Source organism: Lytechinus variegatus, chromosome 6, assembly GCF_018143015.1.
Source record: "Lytechinus variegatus isolate NC3 chromosome 6, Lvar_3.0, whole genome shotgun sequence".
Classification (NCBI taxonomy): Eukaryota; Metazoa; Echinodermata; class Echinoidea; order Temnopleuroida; family Toxopneustidae; genus Lytechinus; species Lytechinus variegatus.
In genome coordinates this window covers 19864863-19892045 of record NC_054745.1, presented here as the reverse complement: position 1 = coordinate 19892045, position 27183 = coordinate 19864863, and the positions used below count along the sequence as shown (strand labels likewise).

The 27183-nt window shown below is 36.6% G+C and overlaps 2 protein-coding genes across 2 annotated transcripts in view; both read left to right on the top strand.

Annotated features, from left to right (window-relative positions):
- The first annotated feature begins 4541 nt into the window (after nt 1-4541).
- On the top strand, nt 4542-14592 carry LOC121417622. Its single transcript, XM_041611358.1, has 9 exons — nt 4542-5122; nt 5442-5642; nt 5951-6055; nt 7234-7563; nt 8089-8405; nt 10251-10407; nt 10795-10935; nt 11296-11537; nt 14578-14592. The coding sequence occupies exons 1-9, from the start codon at nt 5101-5103 to the stop codon at nt 14590-14592; spliced, it is 1530 nt and encodes a 509-aa protein (XP_041467292.1). The 5' UTR covers nt 4542-5100.
- Nucleotides 10176-27183, top strand: part of LOC121417159 — a 28925-nt gene continuing 11917 nt past the window's right edge. The window contains exons 1-14 of the mRNA XM_041610750.1: nt 10176-10407; nt 10795-10935; nt 11296-11537; nt 14578-14721; nt 15197-15444; nt 15929-16046; nt 16526-16579; nt 17341-17469; nt 18989-19146; nt 23290-23410; nt 24497-24691; nt 25011-25247; nt 25984-26139; nt 26522-26854. Of these exons, the coding sequence (XP_041466684.1) occupies nt 14655-14721; nt 15197-15444; nt 15929-16046; nt 16526-16579; nt 17341-17469; nt 18989-19146; nt 23290-23410; nt 24497-24691; nt 25011-25247; nt 25984-26139; nt 26522-26854 (1816 nt within the window). The 5' untranslated portion in view covers nt 10176-10407; nt 10795-10935; nt 11296-11537; nt 14578-14654. The remainder of the gene's footprint in view (nt 10408-10794; nt 10936-11295; nt 11538-14577; nt 14722-15196; nt 15445-15928; nt 16047-16525; nt 16580-17340; nt 17470-18988; nt 19147-23289; nt 23411-24496; nt 24692-25010; nt 25248-25983; nt 26140-26521; nt 26855-27183) is intronic.

Sequence of the window (27183 nt, the reverse complement as noted above, 5' to 3'; positions counted from 1 at the left end):
GAAATCTAATGTAGACCCGTCTTTTAGTTTTTCATTCTTTCGTTTAAACTAAACTACCAGTCGCACTTCTTCGGGGCCTGTTTGCCCGTTTCAGACAGAGAGCAATAGTGTTAGCTGTTGTTCTCTGGTTGGGGGAGGTAGACAGGTGTCGGAGAGGTGTGACTGGTATTGTACGTAAAGTGTAAAGTCTATGTGCAAAACAAATGGAAATCAACGTTTTTTCGATGAATTTAATCATTTATTAATTTGTAGATATCACTTTTTGTAAATTATTACATATAATAAATAAATTTTCTGTATATATCCAGTTTGAATCCAACTTTCAATTCTAATTGGTATCCAGTCTCATTTTAATTTGCATGTAAATACTCTTATTTTGATATGGAAATCAAATGCACAACCGATTTCTAAATTCATATCCATCCGCATTATTCAATTTAATGAGATAATTTCTAGTTTATAATGAATCTTCACCATGTACCCCAACCAAGCCTAATTTTTCTTAATACAAACTTCTTTCATAAATTTGGATGTACATTTCAGTTATTTAAGTTCTTAAATTGTTGATGCATTATTTTCATATTTTTTTTGATATCATGTAATTATGTTAAATTACTAGAATCTTTCGAGAATGCTAGGCTACTCAGTTATGCTCTCCGTGGAACTTTTATTTCTGCAATTTTTCCATAACTTTCTACATGATATTCCAATTTTTGGAATTTATTTCTTTAAAACATTTTTATTTATCAACTTCAAATAAAATTCTATATAGTAAGTTTGGCTTATCATGTCTCCAAAGTTTACTAGAATATTAACTGGTTATTGGACATTTTTTCAAAAAATATTTGTTTACTTTCACTGTTGTTGCGGTTATGATTTACATCAAATATTTCACTGTTTATGTTTATATATCATGTTTTTACTTTGTAAATCTTTTTCAATTCAGCCACTGGCTGCGATGAAATGATAATAAAACCTTCAATTCAATTCAATCTGGTACTTTTAGAGTCGTTAGATTAAATAGTCTGATGAGACAACCCTTCACTCGAGTTAAGAGCCTGAGTTTGCAGCCTTCTCATGTCTTGTGTAGTGAAGGCCTGAACTGAAACAGCATGATTTGTATGTTATAGTCTTTGCGCGGAGACACTCTTGTTGATCAAGGTTTCAATTAGGGTCTGTGCCTGCAGGTTAAAAGAATACAGCATTGGTATGACAAGGTATTGGCTATGGTAAACGATATCTTTTTTTCAGTAACACTAAAAGTGTATTAGTATTTTGCATATATAAGAATACAGTAATATATATGTGGTAATATGAATATATATGTCACAATATGAACGAGTTGTGTAAAATCATTAGAGTTTATTTGGGAAAAAATCAATTTGAAAAAATAAACCAATTCGATTGGCTATCATATTGCTGATGACACTGGTGTATTCATTCCATGTTAATTTACTATCAATAGTTACACTTGAACAAGTTTTTCGTTGAGTTGATCTATAAAAGAGTCCTTGATTCTTAATCTTATTTGGGTTGTATCAATATGTTTTTTTGGTAAAAGTCATGTAATTATTTTTTATATTGAGGACAAGTTTACCAAAGAGTAATCATGTCATGGTGAGAGATAAAATCACTAGTATGTCATTCGCAAATAACATTTAATATTTAAGTTCGAAATATTGCACATGTCATTCACAAATAAAAGAAACAATAACGGGCCTAACGAAGAACCTTGGGGCACTTCGCATCTTACTGCCATCATCTGAGATTCACATTCATCTACTATTACGTACTGTTTACGATTACATAGACAGTTTTTAAACTATTCGAATACATCATCTCTAAATCCACATCTCTCTATTCAAATAAAATATTATGGTCCATACTAAGTTCTAAGAACAAATAATTATCATGTTTTTTTCAAAAGGCAATTGATACTTTTGTGTATGAACTCAGTAATGGAAAAGATGTAACCTGCACGAAACTCGAACTGCTTCGAAGTAATGATATTGCACTTGTCCAAGAATTTATATACACGAATATATACAAATATCTCTAAACATTTTGGAAAAGATAGGAATAGATATAGGTCTGTAATTAGATGATATTTTTTTTGATCCATGTTTATATACTGGAATGACTTAAGCAATTGTCAATTTATCACACTCTAAAAAATATTGGGTAAAATTGCTTCGTGGGGTAATTCTGTGTCCAACCTACATTGAGCATTTCTTTTGGGCATTTTTTTTATCCAGTCTGATTAAAGGTTTGCCCATTCTAAAGTAATTGCTGCTTATTTCTTTAACCCTACTGGACAATATGCTTCCCACATTGATTAAAATATTTCCCCAAATTCGTTGGAGACATAATTACCCTCGTGTTGGTTAAAATTTTGCCCAATATTCATTTTTTTACAATGCAGATAGAATACCAGTATTTAGGGATAAATCGATTATCTCACATAAGGGATGACATAAATATGAATAACACTTTCTACAAATTCATCACATAAACCATCAAAACCAGTGGTTTTACCATTCTAAAAAATCAAAACAATAGTAATGACAAATTTGTACGTGCATTGATCAAAAGACATAGTTGATTCCTTTTTATTAACATATTGCATAAAGTACCCCAAATCAGTAAAGGAAAAAAATATAGTGAATGACCTATGTTTAAAGATATATATTGAAAGCATTGCATATTGCACGTGTCTCATATAAAGTTTCATCATTACATTGAATTGCACTTTGTATAACATCCTTGTTCACGCCCCTTCATAACACGTTATTAATGTCTTTCCATGTATTTTTAAATTTCATCTGCATATTTCATCAGCAGCATTTTAAAATTTGCATTTATAATATACCCTTTTTGCAGTTTTGATATCATGATTTAACATATTTCTGATTTGTTGTATACTTTACAAATCTTTCTTGAGCATTTTATCCTTTCTATACTTTAAATCAAAATCATTATTACATATCTTGCTAAACGATTTACTAAGCCATGGTTTATTTTTAATCTTCTTTCACAAACCGTTTTAGTGGGAAACATGATTCGTAAGCGGTTTGGATCTTTAGTAAAAATGTATTGTATTCTTCATTGTGATCACGGCTTTCAAGACTTCAAGATACATTACTCATTTTCTGAATAAAAAGTTCTTTGTTTTCTACACTGAAAGCACGTTTGATGACTAAATTATCTTTTTTAAGGTGTAGCTTTAGATTTGAAATGGAAAAAAAAAACAGAAAGTGATCGCTAAATGTCACCTCGGATAACACCAGCAGATATTTCGTCTACATGTAAATCATTGGTAAAAATATTGTCTCACAATGAAGCTGAATGATTAGTTGACCATCAAGGAGTATGGTGAGACTACCACATATCGACCCCTCTTTTGAAACCGACCACCTTGCGCGCATTAAAATTATTGCGTATTACAAACGATACGAGCGGGAGAGTAGGCGCAGAGTCCATAGAAACGGTAAGAATCGATTTTGTGAGAAAAAAAGCAACAAAAAGTAAAAATTTAGTAGAATTAATCAAAATTGTATTGACCAGACTCTAACCCCGCTGATAAACCAAGAAATCCGATAGGAAACGGCTTTAGAACAAATATCCGTCGTCAATCGTCGAATCACGTGCCGGAGCTCGCAATGGAAGCAGTGAGACGATCATTTAGCATGTTGACATTATAGAACTGATTTGGAAGAGTCAAAATATTTCGCCACCGCGACAAGAATCGGCCGTAAACTTAGTGTATCGCGGGTGGTCGGTTTCAAAAGATGGGTGCAAATGAGCAAATGTAAAATCGTCGTATTCGTTGTTCGTCGATATATACGCGGAATGAATCGGAGTCGTTGTGCGAAACATGGGAATCTGATCTGCTTAATCTTCTGCACAAATGAGAAGAAAACTGGGTAACATTGATGAATATTTTCGCAGATACGATGCTTAGAAGATTAGGTGGTCAATAAGGGGTAGTTCCAAGCATATGTATCATTTGATATTTGTTATAGGACATGCACTGATCAAGAGATTCTTGAAACTTCTGGAAAGTTGTGGCTTCAAATTAATTGAAATTTTAGTTCCACAGTTTAAACGAAATCCATGTCATTTTCACCAAATTTTGCACAGAGCTACTTTAACGCCTTATTATTCTAAATATACAAAGCTTAACATGGATTCATGCGCTTGATTTTTTGCTTTCGAGCCTTGAAGTTCACCCATTTGGAAGGTCTCCAGAGATAAAGAGCTTGGTTGCAAAAAGGGGTAGGTCCACTTTGGACTATTCAGAGAATAATCACAATTTTTTAGGATTGCTCCCAAACATAAATGGGGAACGTCCTTAAATCGATAATTGATTCTATTGATTTAGCATATCTATAACATTGAAAAGTTCACCAAACTATTCACAAAAGCTTTGCACTGGTTGATTTGATGGAAAATATATCACCCCAATAATATTTCTACAAAAATATTAATTTAAATAAATAAAGATTCAAAATATGCAGTATTCAAATCTAAGTCATCTCTGCATTTAAAAGTCAAACCATTTTTAAAATAGACTGCAAATACACCACCTCTTTTGGATTCCCTAAAATAAAGCTAAATATAGCAAGTTATCATGTCATAAAAAGAATTGGCCTCTTTAAGCCATGTTTCTGTGATGCGGAATCAAAAAGTAAAACTATCAAACTTCTTGGTACAATTGTAGACTGACTAGGTCCAAAACTTAACATGTATTCGTTGTCATTGATATCAGGTGACAAATAATTAGTAACAGTATATAAATCAACATTCGAAAAAGAATCATAACATTGTTTCACATACATGTTTACACCACACACAAGAACATCTTAATTATAAAAAAAAATCTGGGTATAAGAAAAGGTACAATTTTGTAAATTTGTTAATGCGTCTTTTAGAAAATTCCACTACGTGACTACCCCAGATATCATTACAAAAATGAACAATACCCCATCCTACCACTTTATTCCCTTCTTTCAAAAATTTATTAGTAAAATGATAGCAACTTATATTTGTATCTGATTACATTTGTTACAGGTCATTTATTGGATACTGCTCTCTGTATGCATGGTCATACAAATGACGAATGGTGAGTATAAAACTAAAAAAATCAGTAATGTTCCTTGTATAATTTCATAAATTGTGAAACGTCAACGTTCATACAAATACGGTGCTTCATTAAAACTCAAAAGTAATGGAACAAAATTTAAACAACAACGTTCCTTTTATTTATACGCATTGTTTGAAAACTATAATATGGTTTATACGTGTAAACAATTTGATTTAAAGAGATGTCTTTAATATAGGACAACATCATCAACTGTGATTTAAGTTAATTGTTTATTGTAGTTTTTGGTGTGTTTCAGAATGATGCTCCAAGGCATTCAATTTTTATTTTTCCTTTTCAGGATCATCATCATTTAACCTGAATGATATCTGTCCATCTGTTCCTCCTGACATGATGGAAGCTTGTCCTTATACCTTCTCTGAGCACACACACAATATGATCAAACAGATCCCTAAGATAGTACCTCTAGATCACCCTGACTATCACCAACTCGTACCCCCACAGGCAAGGGGTAAGACCAATCTATACTGCGCTCATCCAGGTAATTAAGAGTAGCACGGTCATTTGTTTGGAAGGGGGGGGGGGTAAGACATCCTAAATTGACTTACTCTTGTCTTTTAAGGAGACAGGCCTCATAAATTATGTCCTTTTGGATGTTGTGCCATTTTCTTTCCCCTTTCTCCCTTCAGGGTCTTCCCCCTCTCTTTTTTTCCAAGTAGTTAAAAAGTAGTGGGGACGATTTTAAGGGAGGCTTACATTTATCATTAACAAGTTGATTTAGCTTTTATCAAACGGAAATGGCCTTCACTCTAAAAAGACTACTTGATTGAAATATGTTTATCGTTACAGCATGCACACCAAATCCTTGTCTAAATGGAGGCTCTTGTCAGGAAACATTTGCTGACTTCGATTGTAACTGTACAGCCTTATACGTCGGGAAACGATGTGAAAAGCGTAGGTATCCCTTGCGTTTATTCACTTTAAGATCTACCCCTGATTCGGACTTCGTTTTTTAGAATTAAAGTATAAAATCTTATGTTCTGATCGGATTTGAAAGTTAAAGAAAGGATTACAACGAAAGAAAAGCCAAAAATTGAACTGTATAATCAAATACGAATGGAAGCATGTAAGCGTAAACATAAAACTATGTTGTACTTTATACCCCTTTCATAAACCCAATTAAAATGAATTAGGCGGCTAATAGCAGCATAATTTGGTCGTAAAATTGGAGGAGGACAAGAGTTATCCGCATTACTCTGATGCTGCTATTATCCGCATAATAGCAGCATCGGGATAAGATTTTGAGTTTATGAACGCATTTCCAAATAATGCGGATAATTGCCATGGTGCGGTCACAAGGTCACCCTTTTCCAACACAACCGCATCAGAGGGGGCGTGTCCAGTTGTCATGGCGATTATCCGCCTTTTTCAGGACGGGCGCTCGTAAAAATAATGCAGCTTATTTTCAAAGTTTATGAACGCAATTTTCATTGAATTATCCGCATTACTCTTAGGCGGCTAATTGGAGGATAGGTTTATGAAAAGGGCATTAGTTATACCTCAGTCACATTTGCTCTACCGCACCCGTAAGGCGAATCGAAAATAGCCGTTTTATTTACTCTCATTTAAACCACCTATATAGCTGGTACAAAAAATATCACAACATTTGTTTCCGTATGGCCGCCGTAGAGCAATGTGACCAAGGTATAACTATTATCCCAAATATGCTGAAGATATTCAGAATTAAATTTGATTGCAGATTTGAAAAAAAAATCGTTAAGATCCTTGAAAGAAAGATATAATTTATTTCAACCATAATTTATTTCCGAAAGTATTGAATGATTTTGTTTATTAAAAAAAAATGCTTAAAAATCGATTGGCTTGTGTAAAAAAAAGTGTCACTTGACAACATTTTTTTAAAAACTTTATATCTAATGTGCTAACTGCAATAAATCCAAACGTGTAAAGAAGTATAAAATGACAAAATATAAAAGAAAAGACGAATGAACCAACAATCAAATCCTCATTGATGTAAATTTAATGAAATATTTGAATCAAAACTGTCTGCGTAGCAGCCATCTCGCCTGCCCCCATCCCCATCTAATTTATTTTTTTGTTATCGATTGTCACAGGGAACACAATCACTGACGTCAAATTCCTTGAGACCGGATCTCGCCAGGGAGTAGTCTCCTTCCTGCCAATAAAAAAAGACTCTCCATGGGAGATCATGAGCTTCTGGGGCTGGGAACCTTCGACTTCTGACCTAATATGCAAATATCTTGGCTATCCTGGAGCATATTCTACCGTAGATGGCGTCGTATTGAATAGTTTACCGGAGAGCGCCATCCTCGGTGCGAAGGTTGTAGTGTGTCCTGGTGATGCAATGATCATCACGGATTGCTGGCTTACTGATGAAATTCCACTGGAGGGAACCGGAGTGGTCGGCGTCATATGCTGTGAAGGTAGAAATACATACGTATTATAATCTATTGTCCTCGCAATACTACATTACACGTCATCAAGCAGGGGTAGTCATTTGCCTCTTGGGATATGAAAAAAATAATGCAGACCCTAAACTCCTTAAAAACCTGAGAACATATAATTTGTTCAAGTTTAGCTTTTACGACAACCTAACTTAGTAATCACTTCAGACAAAGCTGGGTGTTAAAGAGTCGAAGTCGATAAAATGCAGAATAAGTAAGCAAGGCGATAAAAAGAGGGATAAGAGAGAGAGAGGCAGACAGACAGACAGACAGAAAGAGGAACCCGGTAGAGGGCGAGGGGGGGGGCTCAAAATTTGAAGATAAATAATGAGGAACGTGTATAAAGAAATGAATTATCGGTAGTGAGGTAAGTACTACAAGGCAGTGTACACTGATCTATTCCTTATTCATGTGAGGAATCTATAATTATATATATTTTTTTCAAATCGAGGAAGGCCTTTTTCAGGTTGTATCTTACAACATTAAATATGATATCATTTGCAGATTATAAGTGTACTAGTCCAGGAATTCCCCTTGGCCTTGAAAATGGTGACGTCATAGATACACAGATCACAGCATCCAGTGAGGATCAGACCTATAAGACGGCCACTGCAAGGTTACACGGACCACAGTGCTGGCAACCCTTAATACATGACAAATTGCAGTGGTTACAAGTCGACCTTCTCGACGCACACCTTCTCACTGGTCTGTCCATGCAAGGAAGGGTTGATGAAGATTATTACGTCACAGCTTTTAGTTTGAAGTACTCCCTCATGGGCACAATATGGACAGTTTACAAAGACGAATTTAAACAAGTTAAGGTGATACATTTATCTTTCTCTCTACTTTCGATCCATAGTACATCAGTGTCCTCACATACACTGCAAAACGCCGGTGTTAATTTAACACCAGCCTGGTATCTATATCGATCCACACCAGAGAGGTGTTTAAACAACACCGATTTGGCGTTAGGCTAACACGAATTTGGCATTAAAGTAACTCCAAATATTGTTAAACCATTATCGGTTTGATTTGTAACTGGTGTTGTTTTAACGCTTCTCTGGTGTGCACAATATAGATATCGGGCTGATGATAAGCTGACACCGGTGATCTTGCAGTGTAGCTGGTAACTATTTTAGTTATTTTAGCTATTATAAGGTCCCCAATGAAGGTTGAAAACCCCCAAACAACCAGCAATCAATTCACAATATGAACACCTTAAGGCCTGGTCACACCGCCCGAGCGTTGTTGGAGCGGTCGTGGAGCGGTAGGGAAAGAGGGTCGAATTTCACTTTCAAAATTGGGGGGAAAAATCGAAAACCAAAATCGAAAACATAAAAAAAAAACAATCAAAATCGAAAATGGTGAACGGTAGCGAGCAGTGATGATTTTTTTCTCTCCGCTCCACGACCGCTCCAACAACGCTCAGGCGGTGTGACCATGCCCTTACGTGTGTGGTTGCTGCTTGAATTATTGTTTTTATTATTGAGACTAATCAACGTACCATACAACATAATGCTCGATGTTTCCAACTTGATTCTAGCTACTGCCAGAGCTAAATATATCAAACGATATACATTTGGTTATTGATTTCATGGTAAGCCCAATGCTTTTAAAAGTACCCAAGACTCAAATGTGCCAAGCAATTGATAAATTGTACAGTAAAGAGAAACTGATCTATATTGCACAATCCATTTGATAATATTTTCTTGTCGGTTGAAAGCACACTGAAACATCATCGCAGTCACAGACATTGAAAATATCTGAAGATTTTTGTTTTGTAGTGATCTTTATTATTCATTCAAAATAAATTTCGTACATACATAATCAAGAAAATATAGAACAGGATAATAATTGCAGCAGTGCAGTACACAAATTAAATAACAGTGTAATAAACATAACAGGAAAATTGTTTCAGAACAGAGACATAATCCGAACTCATATAAACTATAACATTTTAACAAGTTATGTATGCATGCAGCTAAAGCAAGTAATAAAACAAAGACGAAACTACGCGAATTAAAAGAATGAATATATATACATATATATAGATAATTGTCACTGAAAGTAATCTAGTTTTGATCGGTTAATCGGTAATTTTTGTGTTACACAAGAATGAATATATATACATATATATGGATAATTGTCACTGAAAGTAATCTAGTTTTGAGCGGTTAATCGGTAATTTTTGTGTTACACCGACATTAACATTTCAAAAGAGAATATACCTTATGAATAGCACCACCTTCGACACCAAAGGCACTGCCTTGCATACGCTGGTGATCTGCAGCTATCACATGGATTTCTTTGAAAGTACAAGTCATATCACAATGGAAAGCTGGGAGGCCTTTGTCGAAAGTTTGTGGACCGGGACAGCATCGGAATCTCTTGACTCTAGACAACGACATTTTTGTCTAGAGCAGATCTTCGGATGATCTGCTACCGCAGTTCACCAACTTTCGACAAACGCCTATCACTTCTCCAATGAGATTTCAATTGCTTTTTCAAATGAATCAATGCGTTGTCGAGAGTTTCCCGTAGTAAATGCGAAAAATACCGTTACCTCTGAGAGTGGACGCTTTACAGCTATGCCGTCATAATCATAATGTTTACGTACATGTGCCACACTCCCAATATCACCTTTTCTGTTCTTAATGAAACCCAAGTATTTCTCAGGTAACGTCAATGGCTCCTCCGTGCAGACTCAGTCCTTATACCCCGGCGTAGTGACCCGTTATGTTCGTATCCAGCCATGGGCCTGGGAAGGGCAGATTGCTATCAGACTAGAACTCGTCGGTGTTGGACCAATAGCAGCGTGGGATGGTAAGATGATAGTACTATTATATCGGCTGTTTTAAACTGACGAGTTACAAAGACTGTAAAACACCCACTCTTTATGCTTAGACTGGATATAGTTCTTTGTAACATTAGTTAAAGATAACTATATTTGACCAACAGGATTAAAGTGATATTGTAGCCCATTTACATAAATTTGGGCTCAAAACAAGTATTTTGGAGCAACATTATTGTCTCCAAAATACTCGGTGAGCGTAGAGCAATGGCACCCCCGTTCCTGGCTCCGTGGAGATTAAGCACGTTAGTGATATGACATTAATCTTCGGGAGCCTCCTGGGCTAAGAGGGAGGGGGCGGGATTAATGAATCTAGCAGAAAAATAATTTATAGAAAATACATAAATTCTTGTTTTCAGACGTAATCAAGAGCAACTGCATCTTTGATATCGATCTTTGTGGCTGGCAACAAGCCTTGGATGACGATTCTGATTGGTTACACCAGGAATCACGTGTGCCCTCACACGACTCCTCTCCTGCGCATGATCATATGGATTCATGTGAGTAATGAGCAAGTTACTAATAGATCTATATTTACTTCTACTTGTCGGTAGGAGTTTGAAAAAAGAGCTTCAATTGTTTGCAACAAATATTTTCTTAGTATCCCTCGAGAAACCATGTAATTAGACACAGGGGTTCTAACATGTCTAATGAGGCCCCCTAAAAAATAAAATAAATAAATACATTGCTCTTTTGAAAAACAAAATATCCACGTTGATAAAAAGTGAATACTCAGGGAACTTTGTCATGCCGGAGTCAACACTGGACTCGATTTTCGATTGCAGTCTGAATTATAGATTATTATTACATTTTTTTCTTGACAGAGCAATATACCTATTATTGTATCTATATCACTTTAGATGGCGCCTACGTCGTTATGTCATCTAACTCTTCAATCAACCAAACGGCTAGACTACAGAGTCCACCGATTAAAAGTCAGGAAGGTTCAAACTCAAGTTGTCTTCAATTCTGGACGTACGTGAATGGGGATAGTGTTGGGAACCTCCGTGTTTATGTTTCTAACAACACGAACGTCTTGACATCAGAGCATTTAGTGTTTGCTAGATCAGGCAATCAAGGTGATCGTTGGATCGCTGCTGAGGTAGGTAATCTTAAACACATTGGTAGTGGCGTACCGTGGGTCATGGCCTTGGGGGGGCACCAACAAAAATTTTGAGTCACTAAGTGAGTGCGCGAAGCGCGCCCAGTTGCTGGTATACTGACCTATTAGAGAAATTTTAAGGACAGTGCCATTAAACGGTAATGTCTCTCACTGGTCAAATAATGCGAGCCCAAAGCGCGAGAGTAAATTTTTTTATATTCAGACCTAAAAAGGGACATTGTAATCAATCTTTTGTAGTCATGATACGTACTTGTCTCGCTAAATAATGCGAGCGCGAAGCGCGAGCTGAATTTTTTGTAAATATTGACCCCCAAATAGGAAGATTTTAAGGACTATATTTTAGGAATCCATTAAGATTATACACATCTCACCGTAGTAATCTAATGCGAGTGCCAATAAGCGCTTGCTGATTTTGTTAGAATTGCATGTTAACATAAAGCACTTGTAATCATGATTAACATACCCATTTCACTAATCAAATGAAAATTTAGGAAATTCAGAACTGAAGAGGGGCATTTTAAGGCTTGTTTGTAGGAATCCACGAAGACCTAACCAAGTGATGCGAGCGCGAAGCGCGAGCTGAAAATTTTTGATATTCAGATTAGAAAAAGGGACATTTTAAGGACTGATTCTAGGAATTCATGGAGAGCAGACATATTTCACCAATCCACTACTGCGAACGTGAGCACGGACAGGAAATGTTTTATATTAAGACCTTAAAATGGGGCAATCACTATAAGTAGTCATGAAAAAGAAGCATACTATTGTACATAAAACAATAATATTAAACTCGAAGTGCGAGGAAATATATTTGGCAGTTTGGTGTATGTTGACTTGCAAACGGGAGGTTTTAGTATAGCATGATTATATTTCTCGGTAAACAGACAATGCGAGCACCAGGAACAATGAAGACATAGGCCCTGAGCAAATTATGTCTCATAAAGTTATGAAAAAAATGTTTCTTATGTAATATAACATAACATAATTATGATATAATATAAAATTATAATGAACAATAATGTCTTCTTTCCCACTACGTTTCTCTTCCTTTCTCCCTCTTTTTCTCCTTTTCCCCGTTTTTTTTTTTTTTGGTCAGCCGATGGGGGGGGGGGGCACGTGCCCCCCCATGCCCCCCGTAGTTACGCTACTGCACATTGGAATAGAATATCACATGCTGCCGAAATTGTGCTTGGGGTCTCTGCAGTAGTGGAACACAGATAATTTATCTTTATCGCTTTAAACTTACAGTATTTTTTTTCCTTTTTGTCATTAATTTGTATAACATGGATATATTACAATATCACAAAGAACTACATGCAATGAACACAGGACGATCAGACTGTACAAAAAACAATTTGTTTACCTATGTAAGCCTATAATTGCAGGTTACCATTTTAAGTTCTTTAAAATTTACACTATCATCAATAGAAAGTACAATGCTAAAGCTTACTATAATGAATTCCGCTCTTCATTCTCCGTGTAAGAGTTTATGATACAAATACACAATCTTGGAAAAAGAGTTTTGTTTACAATTTTCAGTCTAATAAAATTGTTTTTGTTTGATACAAAAAAAAATTCTACACAAATACCGCAACTCCTTAAAGGGTACATTGGAATGGAAACAACATGGATTTGAACATATAAACAGAAATCAGATTTGATCGAAATCGTACTCTATGCAAAACGTAAAGTACTTCATCTTGATATATGAAAAAAAAAAGTTTTAATCTTATAGATGAGACCAAAATAAAGCAACTTATTCTTCAGTACTTCATTTTCCTGGCCTAAGGACTATGATGCTATTGATGTCTCAAGGTAGAAATAATACACTATGAATAATAAAAACAATAATAATATGCATGACGTAAAGCCAAGCAATATAGATTATTGGTGCATTTTATAACAATTTGGCCAGCAACGCTTATGACCGTGTAAGGCTTGTGGGCCGACAACCTTTTCCTATTAAAGACATTACACAGTAGAATTGAACAAAAATATCTAAACTAATAATGAAATGCTACCACACGGAAGAATAAGGAGTAGCGCCATAAAACATGCATTTAGCCCGATATGGGGTTAAAAAAATACACCCATCAAACATGTACGTTTCCTTCATACTCAATAATGGGTAGAATTTGACTCGGTGTTTAAAGAGTGTAGGCTGGCATAATGTATACAGAGAACCCCAAATCCAATGTGAGGTTCTTATAGATACCTTACTTTGCTTGGTAAGGTACAGACCAACCCGGGGCCTGTTGCATAAAACTTTTTACCTGAGAAAACTCTGGTAAAAACTGAAAACTAAGGTTAGACTGATTTCTGCCATTGACTTTAACACAGGGCAAAAACTCTGGTAAAAACAACCTGATTTTTATGCAACGGGCCCGCGGTTATTAAACAGATCGTCATCTCTATCTTTCTCTAACTCAACAGGAATCTGCTCAAATATTAGTCTTTGTATACAGTCGAGACCATCAATCTATCGATATGCAATTGATCCTATCTTTCTAACTTATAATAAAAGCATCTAATCTATGAACATGATCTCAGAACATAACCAATGTTTGTGGGGATTTTTTTCCCTTTCTCATTAGGTTGAATTCATAATGTCCCATGATGCACCATTCTACATTACATTTGAAGGCAGGCTCAAATCATGGGACAGTGGCTCCATAGCTCTAGATGACGTCACAATCACTCCTGGAAATTGCCCCGCAAGTAAGTGTAACGGTTTTAGAGTATTAAAAAACTAACAATCAAATCCCCGGGCCAAAACAACACACAGGGCCGCAAGAATCAAATATAGCGTTATAAGTTGCAATCTTTATCAAAATCTAATAAGTTTCTAATGTGTCCGAACCTATACAAACATTTACAAGTTTATTAATGAATTTGCTGCTTAAACGATACCAGCCATGTCTGTATTACCTAAAAATATGAAGAAAACATTATAATAAGTATCTTAAATTTATAACCGATGCATTATTTTTTGTTTAATATGGTTATATTTCCAATTTAGGGATTAGATCAATAGAATGTGATTTCGATGTCACTGACTGTGGATGGTATCAAGAGGATTCAGATGACACAGATTGGATGTTCATATCAGGAAGCCCTCCTACCAGCTCCAAGATGCCTCAACACGATCACTCTATGTCACGTGGTAATTTGTTATTGCATAGAAAGACACTCCAACACACACCCACACCCACAACCCACACGCGCGCCCCCTCACACACATCCGTGCACACACACTAGGGAGCGACGCCCATCCAACTAGTCCCCCAACCAAAGGTTTTATAAGTCACCCCCCCCCCCGAGGACGGCGTTTGAATATGGAAACTGGTGACACACCCTCTGAAATTTTAATTTGTTTTAATTAAAATGGGACGAATCTGGATCAAGGAGATTAGGGTTAAGACACATTTCATATGATAAATACACTGTCACACCTTCTTACCCGCAAGTGACACACGCATCCCCGGGAAGGTGAGACAGAGCCTGAAGGCCAAATGCTTTTATACCCAGTATGACTCGTTAAAGTCTGCCCTTAAAAAAAAACTAACATTATCCTTCCTTCAGTATGCCTATTCGGAAGGGCTTATAACATCGATTCTTGCTGATTTACCCTAAACCAGATGGAAGGTACCTGTACATTCTAGGAGCGGGGAATGATGAATTTCACGAAGCTCGAATAGCAAGCCCTGCCATAACGATAGACGACTCTCCGGACAAAATCTGCTTCAGTTTCTGGTATTACGCCCTCAGCGATGGAACCAGTGAATTGAGTGTGGAGTTTGTGGAAGACGGGCCTGTCCCAAGTGTTGCTCTCATAGAAAAGATAACTATTGTATACAACGATGAGAGAGTTTGGCGACAGTCAAGGGTATGAACATTTAATATTTTTAACGAACTTTATATTTTCCACTCACAATGATACATACATCAGTTAAAAAAATTTAACGTGTTGCAGTTAACTGCTCGTCCAATGTCCGTTCATTATTTTTTTTTAAATCCTGAACTTTGTGCCGGAGTAATGGATAGATAGGTGGTTCTTAAGAAAACCTTCATTTGATGTTAAGTATCAACGGTGCGATGGGACGATCAAGAATCATAGAAATACATATAGAAAGGCCCAAAAAGATACGATTATATTTCCTTAGAATTCATTTAGTGAACAGAATTGTTTATATTTCCTTATATTTCTCATGTTAAAATACTGGGTGAATTAGGATGTAGCACATTGGCCGTGCTATTGTCTCATGGCTGCCGCATTTGGAAATATCTGGCTGCTCTGCTTGAAAAAAAACTTAAAACCTATGAAAAGGTAGTAGGTTAAAGTTTGAATTTGTTATTTTTCTAACATTTAGATCACCGTCTACTATCCGCCTCCTACTCCATTTCACATGGTCATAGTAGGCAAGGTCAAAGGTCATCATATCTTAGCTATTGATGACAGCGCCCTCTATTATGGTCAATGTTTGGATGGTAAGTAAATAGTAGAGTATTATAAAACGTTCTGATTGCAAAGTTACAAACGGATATACGAACGTATTAGATAATGAACATAGAAGGTCAGCATGGGATTTTCATTGAATTAATAAAAGATTCATTGGTTCATTAGAATTTTACATTTGCAGGTTGGCGAGGTTTTGTCTCCGCTTTGCCATTGCATCCATTAAAAGACCCGATAGTAACTTCTGTCATCTATAAGGTCAGCCACTATACCTGACTAAGCTAGACGTAAAATATGTTAATCATTATCAAGGCCAACTGCAGCAGGTTGTAACTGTTGTATGTAGTCATTTATAAATGATATTAATGGCCTGGTAACTTGCACTTGTATTTATTTTTAAACCCGTAAATGCTCATATTTCCAATAAATAGGTTAGAATATTCGATTTTGAAAATTTGAGTTATTTCACATCTACCGTAGATGAAGTATGATTTTTTTTTCGTTTTATCAGACCCGTCATCGCTTCCTCAATCTGGATACATCGATGGCTATGAAACATTACCAGGTAAGCTACACTGTAAAAACTGTGGTGTTAAAACTGACACCACTTGGTGTTAATAGAGGACCACGCTCTGAGGTGTTAAGATTACACCCTAGAGATTGAACATGACACCAAAGAGTGTAAATGTAACAACCAAAGGTGTTGTAATAACACCTATAGGTGTAAAACTAACACCACCAATTCAACACCGGTGTAAAAGAACTGGTGTGGTTCTCTATTTACACCGGTTAACACCACATTTTTTTGCTGTGTATGACGTCTCAGGTCAAAGGTCGTGATACACATATCGTTCAGTTCAGACGTGAGATCAGAATAATGAAGAAATTGCATCATGGGAGATAAAGCAGCTTCTGTTCTCACTTCAACTAATTTGACGATTATTACACTTTTAGAAATGATGATGATAATAAGAACAATAATGATGATGAAAATGATGGTGAGGAGGAGGATTTTAGTCACTTTTTACTAGGTCAGACGATAGATGCACATTCAGTTTGTTCATTTTCTTGAATTAATCATTAAACACTGCATTATGGAGGTTACACGAAAATACAAAACAATATAACAATAAAATCAACCATACCACACCATTGCTCACTCGCACTTGTTTATGATTTTATGCAACGAGGAAGGGGTAATTAATGTTCAGTAGACGTGACAAATTAAATTGAAATATATAATATAAAAGTACAAGTCCATGTCTATGTCTGATGTTCATTATTTCTAATCTATCTGATGATTAAAATACACTACCTTTTTATTAGTGTCATGCGCTGTCTGGAAGCGACGCGGCAAGACATCTGATGGTTATTATACGATAGATCCTGACGGTCCAGGGAATGGCGTTCATCCGTTTAGAGTGTACTGCGACATGACAACTGATGACCAAACAGGTAAGGAATTATACTGGGAAATATAGCAAAATAAACCATGGTGACCCCAGGCCGAATTCGAGGTTATCCAGTGCATATAGCCCACTGTGACTTCTGATTTTGGAAAGAATATGAGAAATAGAAACCAAAGGGTCCGGGAATGTTGTTAACCTTATTTATGTTATTCGTATTACTAATTATCATGAAGCAGAAACGATAAGTTTACAATTTATAACATAATTCCTGACATTAATATGCACGCCAATTGATGAAAAAAGGGGGAAAATGATAAAACCAAATCACAGCTATAGATATGATAGTTGATAATGAAAAGAATATGTGGAAAAAGTGACAGGTATGTCAGAGGAATATCACTAAATGGAGCCCAACCGTCTTTAGGATGTTTTCCACCTTCTTCTTCAAGGGTTTGTCACGTTGTTTCGCATTAGCCTTGCGGATGACTTAAGGGTGATTGCCCGCAACTCAGCCGCAAAAATGTTTTGAGCATGTTCAAAAATTTTCTGAATGGTACGGATACTTTAAAGTGCCATCGACTTGACGACTTGGCGAGATCCTTTATCTTGCCATGTCGACAAAATAACCTTATTATGTAGACATGGTGAGATACGGTATCTCGCCAAGTCGACTTATACAAAGTTATATATCGAGATACGTTATCTTGCCAAGTTGTCTTGTAAACAGTTGTCTTATAAAAAGCCATGCCAACTTGGCGAGATGTTTGGACTCTCCCCGGGCTTTTGACACTTCATATCTTGCCATGTCGATATATAATGTTTTATAAGTCGACGTGGCAAGATGAAATATCTTGCTATTTTGACAAATAAATTTTTATAAGTCAACTTGGCAAGATACTGCATATCTCCATGTCGACATAATAAGGTTATTATGTCAACATGGCAAGATAAAGTATCTCGCCAAGTCGTCAAGCCGATGGCAAGGCTCAAGGCTCCGTAGAATGGAAATTGGACATGCGTGCAAGATACACGCGAGATACCGTCAATGCAGCCGACCTGCGGGTACTAAAATAGCTACACGTAAGTTACACGCAAGGCTTGCACGGAAAATGTGACAGGGCCTTCATATTCTTTGCAGTTATGTGATGTTTATATTATTATAATTATATTATGTTCAGGTATATGTGATATTCATATGTAGGGATATATTTTTTTGTGATATATAATAATAATATGTCCATTTATACAGCGCAGTTTTTATATGCATATACTCAACTGCGCTTTGATACTTGGTATCATACACCGGCTGTAGCTGAGCCGCCATAATAGGCGCTACAGCGTTCAAGATATAAATCATATCGGGTACCCATTCACCACACCTGGGTCGAGTGCGGCACAATGTGGATAAATTTCTTGCCGGAGGAAATTATGCCATGGCTGGGATTCGAACCCACGACCCTCTGTTTCAAAGTCCGAAGACTAGTCCAATGGGCCACAACGCTCCACATTATAGTCCATGTAGGGATATAATTATTATATATCATTATATTCCATGCTGTATGTAGGTATAATGGTGTTCACCCATAATTTGAATCCCGAATCGGAGGTCACTGATTACGAACTTCCATACAGCTACCCATTCATTGTGACGTATGAGAAAGCGTCGTTATCACAGATAGCTGCTGCAGCTGACATCAGTGGAGAATGCACGCAATATATCAAGGTATGACGAGAAGAAAATAATCAACTATTGACCATTAAAGGGGTGGTCCAGGCTGACAGTTTAAACAGCTTAATAAATAGGGTAGAATTCACTGAGCAAAATGCCGCAAATTTTATCATTTACTGCATTAGATACTTATTGGTGCAACTTATTTCATTATAAGGGAGACATATTATTCACACAAATATGAAATAATGAAAAATTATGATTTTATGTAATAACATAAGAAAACAGAAAGTGGACATGTGACATCATCAGCCCACTAATGAATACTCATGACGACTGTTTTCACAAAATTTGGCTAAATTTTAAACTTCAGTAACTTTGTTATCCGATTTTTGATGAAATTTTCGGCCTTTTGCTCAGTGAATTCATCTCTATGTATTAAGATGTAAATATTTTCAGCCCAGACCACCCCTTTAAGAAATTAGCTGATCATGTAAACAAGATAGCAAAACATCATTCTTTGTTTAGAAACGCTAGACGGTCTAAAAGACCTGACGATTGGACTGCTTCAAAGCTCTTAGAAATAAGGTAAAGAAAGAAACTAGGAAATATTACTGAACTTATGTGAACTCTCTCTTAACTTGTAAAGATAACAGGCGTAAATTCTGGTCATTTATACGTAATAAAAAGCATGCTGTACCACCTCCTAAAGTCAAGTTAAATGATATTAACATGTGTAAACCTTGCGACATTGCTAATGCTTTCAGCACTTATTTTTCCTCCGTTTTTGGTCCTTCTTTACCTCTTCCTAAGGCTCCTTCTTTATGTACTTTGCCTATCCCTTCTCTCTCTGACCTGTCCGTCTCCACCTCTGATATTCATTCTGCTCTTCTTCGCCTATCCAAGAACAAACCACCGCGACCTGACGGCTTGTTACCCAGTGTACTCAGTAACATTGCCCTTGAAATTTCACATCCTCTATCTATTTTGTTTAATGCTTCTCTCCACAGTGGAACTGTGCCTTCTTCTTGGAAACGAGCCTATATACCCCTGTTTTTAAGAAAGGTGAAACATCCGACATTACTAATTACCGGCCTGTTGCCCTAACATCTGTGTTGTGCAGAGTGCTTGAGAAGATGATCGTGAAGGCTATTGATAATCATGTCGAATCGTTTGGTCTCCTTAATAGAAACCAGCATGGTTTTACGAGAGGGAAGAGTTGTGTTACTCAGCTGGTGAATGTGCTCCATAGATGGGCGACTGTCTTGGATAAGAGATCCCCACCACGAATCGACGCAGTTTTTCTAGACATGTCGAAAGCTTTCGACAAAATGCCTCACAATGCTCTTCTTGCCAAGCTATCCTCTCAATTCAACATTCAGGGTAACCTGTGGAGATGGATTCGTTCTTTCCTTTCTAACCGCTATCAGTCTGTTCTCTTTCAGGGTTCAACCTCTCCTTGGATTCATGTTCCTTCCGGAATTCCGCAAGGGAGTGTTCTGGGACCCAAGCTATTCAGTCTGTTCATTAACGACATCTCCATCTCCCTTTCTTCTGAAGCTGTTCTCTTTGCAGATGATCTTTTCTTATTCCGTGTTATTTCTTCTGATGCTGACAAAACCATAGTCCAAAATGACTTAGATAGCTTGATACAGTGGACTGCCAGCAATGGTATGTCCTTTAATGCACACAAGACTAAAGTTATGCATGTGACCAGGAAGAAAAGAATCCAAACTCCTCATTACTATTTAGGAAACGAATGCATATCATCCGTATCTTCATTCTTGTACTTGGGTATTACAATTAGTTCAGACCTATCATGGATCCCACACATTGATTCAATTGTCTCTAGGTCGAACCGTCTGCTTGGTTTTATCCGAGTTGTTGCACGTGGTGCCTCTACCAATGCCATATTTGCATTATATAAAGCTCTCATCTTGCCAATCCTCGAATATGGCATTCCTGCCTGGCACCCGACGACCTTCACTCAATCTAGGAAAATTGAAAAGATTCAGCGTGCGGCAACCCGCTTAGCTCTCAAGCAGAGGCGAGGCGAAATGCCGTATGATGAAAGACTTCTGGCACTTAACTGGTCATCACTCACATCTCGTAGGGACTACTTGTTATGCTCATTTGCATACAAGTGCCTGTCGGGTTTATGTGACTGTGAATCTATTCTTGAAAACATACTCATTAACCCCCGTCATATGGAAGTTCTTTCCTTTCGACATCTTTCTTCTAGGACACAATCCCTCTTCTGCACCCCCTCCAGAAGACTACCTCGACTGTGGGACACACTACCCAACGACATCAAGGATGTTGCTGTTCTTTCTCCTTCTACTTTCCTCAGTTCTGTAAAGCAAGCAATTCTATTTCCTGATTAAGACTTTTATGCTTTTCTACTTTTCCTGCTTAATACAATGATTCTGGTTCTGCCTTGAAGACATTTTCTTTTCATTATCTCTGCCTCTCTCTCTCTTTTCTTCTTTTTACTTTGTATAAATTATATCTTTCTCTCCTATCAAAATTATGCGATTATACATTATGCACTTAATGCATGCTTTTCTCTAGATTTTATCTTGTAAATTACCTTAATTATTTTAAGGGTAGTACAGTGATATTCTTATCCTTTCTCTTTATCTCCTCGATTCGTTAATCCAATGCTTTCTTATCCCAATTTCCTATCCTGATAAGTTTTATCATGTTATCATGTTTTTTCACTGTACATGTATCGTTATGATAAATAAAGTGATTATATCCTGAAAAAGTTTTCGATATTAATTACATTTTACTTTGGACTTTTACCCCCCTTATTTTTTTCAGATCTCCAGTTACACCAGATCTGATAATCATATATATTTGAATTTCCAATTTCTATTGCAAGTTTATTTAAAAATACCCCTTTCATTACTGTTCAGCACCGAGGTGTTATTGTTTACTATGTTATATATTTCCAATTTTGCAGTGGTATTTTTTTTTAATGCATCTCAATACTATCTAATTAATTATTTTGGCACCCTTTTCAGTATTCCCTTTTTAAACGTGCAATATTTTGTGTAATAGTATTTATATATCTTTATTTATGTCTTGGGAGCGGCATGTGTGGGGGCTCATGCCTTCGGGCATCAGTGATGAATTTCGCTTTTGTGCCCCCTGACCCACATGCCGTTCCCGCATTCTTTGCATGTTAATGTACTGTAAATTTTCTAATGTAATGTGTATGTACTTTTTTATATTGGTCAAATAAATAATAATAATAATAACAAATGAATAACGATATATTGAAGAACAAACTTGACAAAAATCTGAGAGTGAATGATATGTTTTAAACATTTATTTTACACACGATTATAGACCGAAATGATAATGCAAAAAAAAAGATGAAGCAATTAGAGTTACTAAAAAGAAAATAATCCAGAAAAAGGAGATAATATTTTGCAGGGAGAGATGGACAAAGGGAAGAGCATAATAGTGTGAGCTAGATAGAGAGACTAAGATGTAGAATGGCGTTTATTCATTAAACAGATATATAACAGAGCTGACAGACATTATAAGATGAATAAGTGAAAATATGTGTGCGTGAATGAATGAACGAACGAACGAATGATTGAATGAAGGAACGAATGGATGGATGGACGAATGAATAAATAAAGTATCTAAACTTGAAATAGGAGAGTCGGTGTACATGTATTAGAAAGAAGACGGGAAAATACACAAGGTGAACTACAAACAAAAATGTAAAAGAACGAATGAGCAATAGAGAAGATACGATAGAATAAATAGAATGACCGGGAGAATATCATAGGTGAAGAGTAGCAAAGGGGAACGTTTCTTAAATTTCAAATGGTGAATTAAATCTCGATATGTAATATAGTGTAAGATAGTAAATAAGTCATTGCAAAGAAGTTAGTGTTTTAGCTCTTTTAAGAGTGTATTGAAACGCTATTGTGAAATTGAAAGGGTTCTCAGTCAAAAACATCATAATTTTGTCATATCATTAGATAATAGCACGCATGTACAGTTGTTGTAAACATGTTCGCTTCATGATTCTTTTGTAAATTGAATTGCTTTCGTGTTTGATTTCTGAATAAAATCTTTCTATGAAAGAAAAAAAAAGAAGTTAGCAAGCCACTATTAACGGTTGCATATTCAACGCTTGTAATGATTAAAGTAATTTCTTGATTGTCTTTACTATAGCTTGGGTGTACGGAAGTTGCACTGACTGGCTATGCAGCATGGTATGACAGACATGGTGATCAAATGGACTACTGGGGAGGAGCCCCGGAAAACAGCAGCTCGTGTGCCTGTGGGATCCAGGGTATGATTAACCGGCTATTCTATTTGGTACACTTTAAAAAACTGTGGTGTTAAAACTGACACCAGTTGGTGTTAATAGAGGACCACATACTGAAGTGTTGAAATTACACCCTACAGATTAAACGTAACACTAAAGAGTGTACTGTAACAACCAAATGTGTTGTTTTAACACCTATAGGTGTTAAACTTACACTGTCAATTTCACACCGGTGTAAAAAAAATGGTGTTGTCCTCTATGTACACCGGTTAGCACCACAGTTTTTGATGTGTACAATATTAATTAGAATGGTGAGGTAAGTGTGTGACTGGTCATGCGCATTTATATTACGTAAACTAGGAATTACATGAAATTCATTGATTTGACAATGTAAAAAGTAAACATAACCAGTAATTTTACTACGCAACTGCTCCACTATTGATTTTATTTCATGAATGACATGATATCGCAATTAGTCTTATATCAATACAAATATTCAATTAACTGTCACCACATAATGTGTGGGGGTGATATGAAGGCAAAGTGAGCGAGCAAATAATTTTACAATTGTAAATTTGTCATTGTATTTACAATTCCACAATTTTCCAATTGTATTTGGCTCTTTTTTTTTTATCTCCTATTGTTGGACGTGAAACTTTTTGAGGGACTTGGCCCCTGAGCCCCCCTCATCTGTATGCCTTTGTGTGATACAAATACAACCGGTATAGCTCTAATCGAGCAAGTGAAAATATTAAACAGAATTCGATAAGTTGTATGTTTTGATGCTTTATTTGTAAATAAAAATGAATAAAGAGTGTTGATTTAATACCAGCCCAAAATCTATATATGTCCACACCAGAGAAGTGTTAAACAACACCAGTTTGGTTTCGGTTGTATAAACACCAGATAGGTGTTTATACAACACCAATTACTATCAAAACAGCATCGGTTTGATTCCAAACTGGTGTTGTTTCAATACTTCTATGGTGTGGATATAAATCATATAGATTCCGGGCTGGTGTTAAATCAACACCTGAGTGTTGCAGGGTATAAAGTGAAAAAAAATCCACCGTTGTAGAATGAGAGAGAAAAAGTAACCATGTTTTCCAGGTTCTTGCGCAATCAACACTTTCCCCTGTAATTGTGATGGTAAACTCAAGTATTTCCCTTTGGAGGACAGTGGTAATATTACCCAGAAGTCATCATTACCAGTCAGTGAAATACGCGTCGGGGACACGGGAGGTAGTTTTGAAACAGCTGACGTCACACTGGGCCCACTGTACTGCAAAGGCGAAGACCCACAATGTAAGTATCTATGGAACGCCAGATGCAACAAAACACACGAATCCCATAAATTTACATTGAATCGAACCTGAAAGAGTACGCGTGAGTAATTCAAAATCCCATTTTTTCTGTGTGTTTTATCGCAGCTCAGTATTTGGCAGATTTTCAACATCAATGAATATTAAAAACACAAAGTAAACTTGTTTTCTTAAAGTTGCTTAATATTATTACGCTTCATGTTGAAAATCAAACGATGCGACGGGAACGGATACCAAGTGTTGAGTCATACAAACAAACACGGAAGTAAAACAAATCATACCTTCTTTCTTCTATCATTTAGCCATCGTAATGGATCAGTTTGAATTCACTATCCTGACCAATACAAGAACTCCTGGACCTGTCATCGCAGAGCTCGTTACAGAAAGCGCTCAGTTGTGTGCTGAGGCATGCATTGCTCAGGATTCCTGCCAATCACTCTCATACAATAAAGACAATGGTACGTGTATGCTAAAGGAACGTGGAAACCCGATGACGTCACGGATTAGAGACGCCGCCTGGAATGAATACCTGCGAATATGTGAGTACATTAAAAAGCACAAAACTCAAATCGACCCGTGTTTTCAAAACTAATGTTACTTATTCATTTATTTATAGAAATACACAATATTGTGTAAACAAATTTTATAAATCTCGTGTAATCAATACCAATGTATTATGAATCACTGACGAATCAAACAATGTTCTTGTATCAGCAATTCACGTTTTAAGGAAAGAAGATTCACCGCCCTTTCACACGGTAAAAAAAATCGGAATTTGAATGATGATTCCAGAGAAAAATAAGCCTAATTACGATGTTTTAGTACGTGTGAAACCATACTCGAATCACGAACGCCAATCAAAATCACGAATTCAAATTCTACTTTGGAGGTGAATGCCAGTTCAGTTTCACTCAAATTACGGGACGAATTTTACGCGTGAAAAGCTTGACCTCCAAAACATCTTTTAGGGGCGGAGCTTACGTGTCCTTTCAAGCACATTCGTATGTAATACAATTGTTATGCACTCATTGTCATGCATTGACAAGTCACCATTGTCATGCATTGAAAAATCACCAAGGACACATAGGGCCTACCGCCTTCGCTCGGGAATTCGAATTCAAATCACGGTTTTCGAGTGAGCGTGTGAAAGGTCTGATTCGAAAGACGCATTCACCGTTACAATGAAGATTCAAGATTCACGTGTGAAAAGACCCGAAGAGCCTTTCGATACTGTACATCATATATTATGTTCGTACCTACATGTATCTTAATAAGGGCCCGCCGGTGACAGGTCAGTCAACTGTGATTTCGGAAAAGATGGATGTGGCTGGATTCAAGACCCATCCGACGACGCTGACTGGATAATATCAGATGGTACTCAAGGTACCGTGAGAAGGACTGGCCCTCTTCGTGACCACGGTGACACATCAGGTTAGTTTAACCCAACCCTCTCCCGTTACGAAAAGTTTAAGCATCTAATCGTAGGGGTGAATATAATATTGGTTGATCGTAAACATCAACTGCTTAAATTCAATTCACAAAGACCACATGAAGTGTATTTTCTCGTAAAACAAGGCAAATGTTTCTTATATTGATAATACATATATATATATGATTTTACATGAAAACAAAATGCGAGAATATATTGAAAATTGCTGTTACATGAAATAAAAAATTATACAGAAATGTGCTATTATAATACCATATATGGTTTACATATCATGCAAATGGGGTTCAATTTATATACTAGAAAACTATAATCTCATTATACATGATTACCAGTCTACCAACACAACACCATGTTTTTATTCAGGCCGCCATTACTCTGGTATCAGATCAGTTCGGCTCGTTGACGGACGAACACCGCACGAAGGACGAGTCGAGATATTCTACAAGGGCCAATGGGCGTCCGTCTGTGGCATCACGTGGTCTCTTCCACAGGGCAATATTTTGTGCCAATCCCTGGGATTCGGTGACGCGCGTCACGTGACGGCCAATACATCGTACGTTCAAGGGTCGGGTGAGGTGGTGGTTGATCTCCAGTGTAATGGTGGCGAGGGTGATATCAGGGAATGTCCTATGCGCGATATAGGTCACACTGCCTGCCCACACACAGACGAAGCTGGTGTAGTATGTTCCCCAGGAGGTCAGTATGATGGATTTATATCAGTGTTTGGTGTTGATAGCTCGTGCAGAGTGTATTTTACACAAACCTAAACACCGAACTTACAATAATTATTTTGTGATATGCTCATGGGAATTTTTATTAGTATAATGGGTGGTGTTAACCAAATGGATTTTTATCGAAAATGTCACAACAAACTTAACATAATGTTGATGCTGGAATGACTTGGCATGTAAGATTTTGAGCCAAACGAAAATAATCAGGGTTGTTAATGATACTGCCCCTGTTTAAAAGAATAAACAAATGCCACCACAATGGGACACTGCCTATAATCAGTTTTAAAAATGGAA

What these genes read in the sequence shown, in the direction of transcription:
- LOC121417622 (XM_041611358.1), top strand. Translation starts at nt 5,101, where the DNA reads ATGGTCATACAAATGACGAATG. An exon ending in TCTATACTGCGCTCATCCAG is followed by an intron (nt 5,643 to 5,950) that starts GTAATTAAGAGT and finishes TTATCGTTACAG; the next exon opens with CATGCACACCAAATCCTTGT. An exon ending in CGGGAAACGATGTGAAAAGC is followed by an intron (nt 6,056 to 7,233) that starts GTAGGTATCCCT and finishes CGATTGTCACAG; the next exon opens with GGAACACAATCACTGACGTC.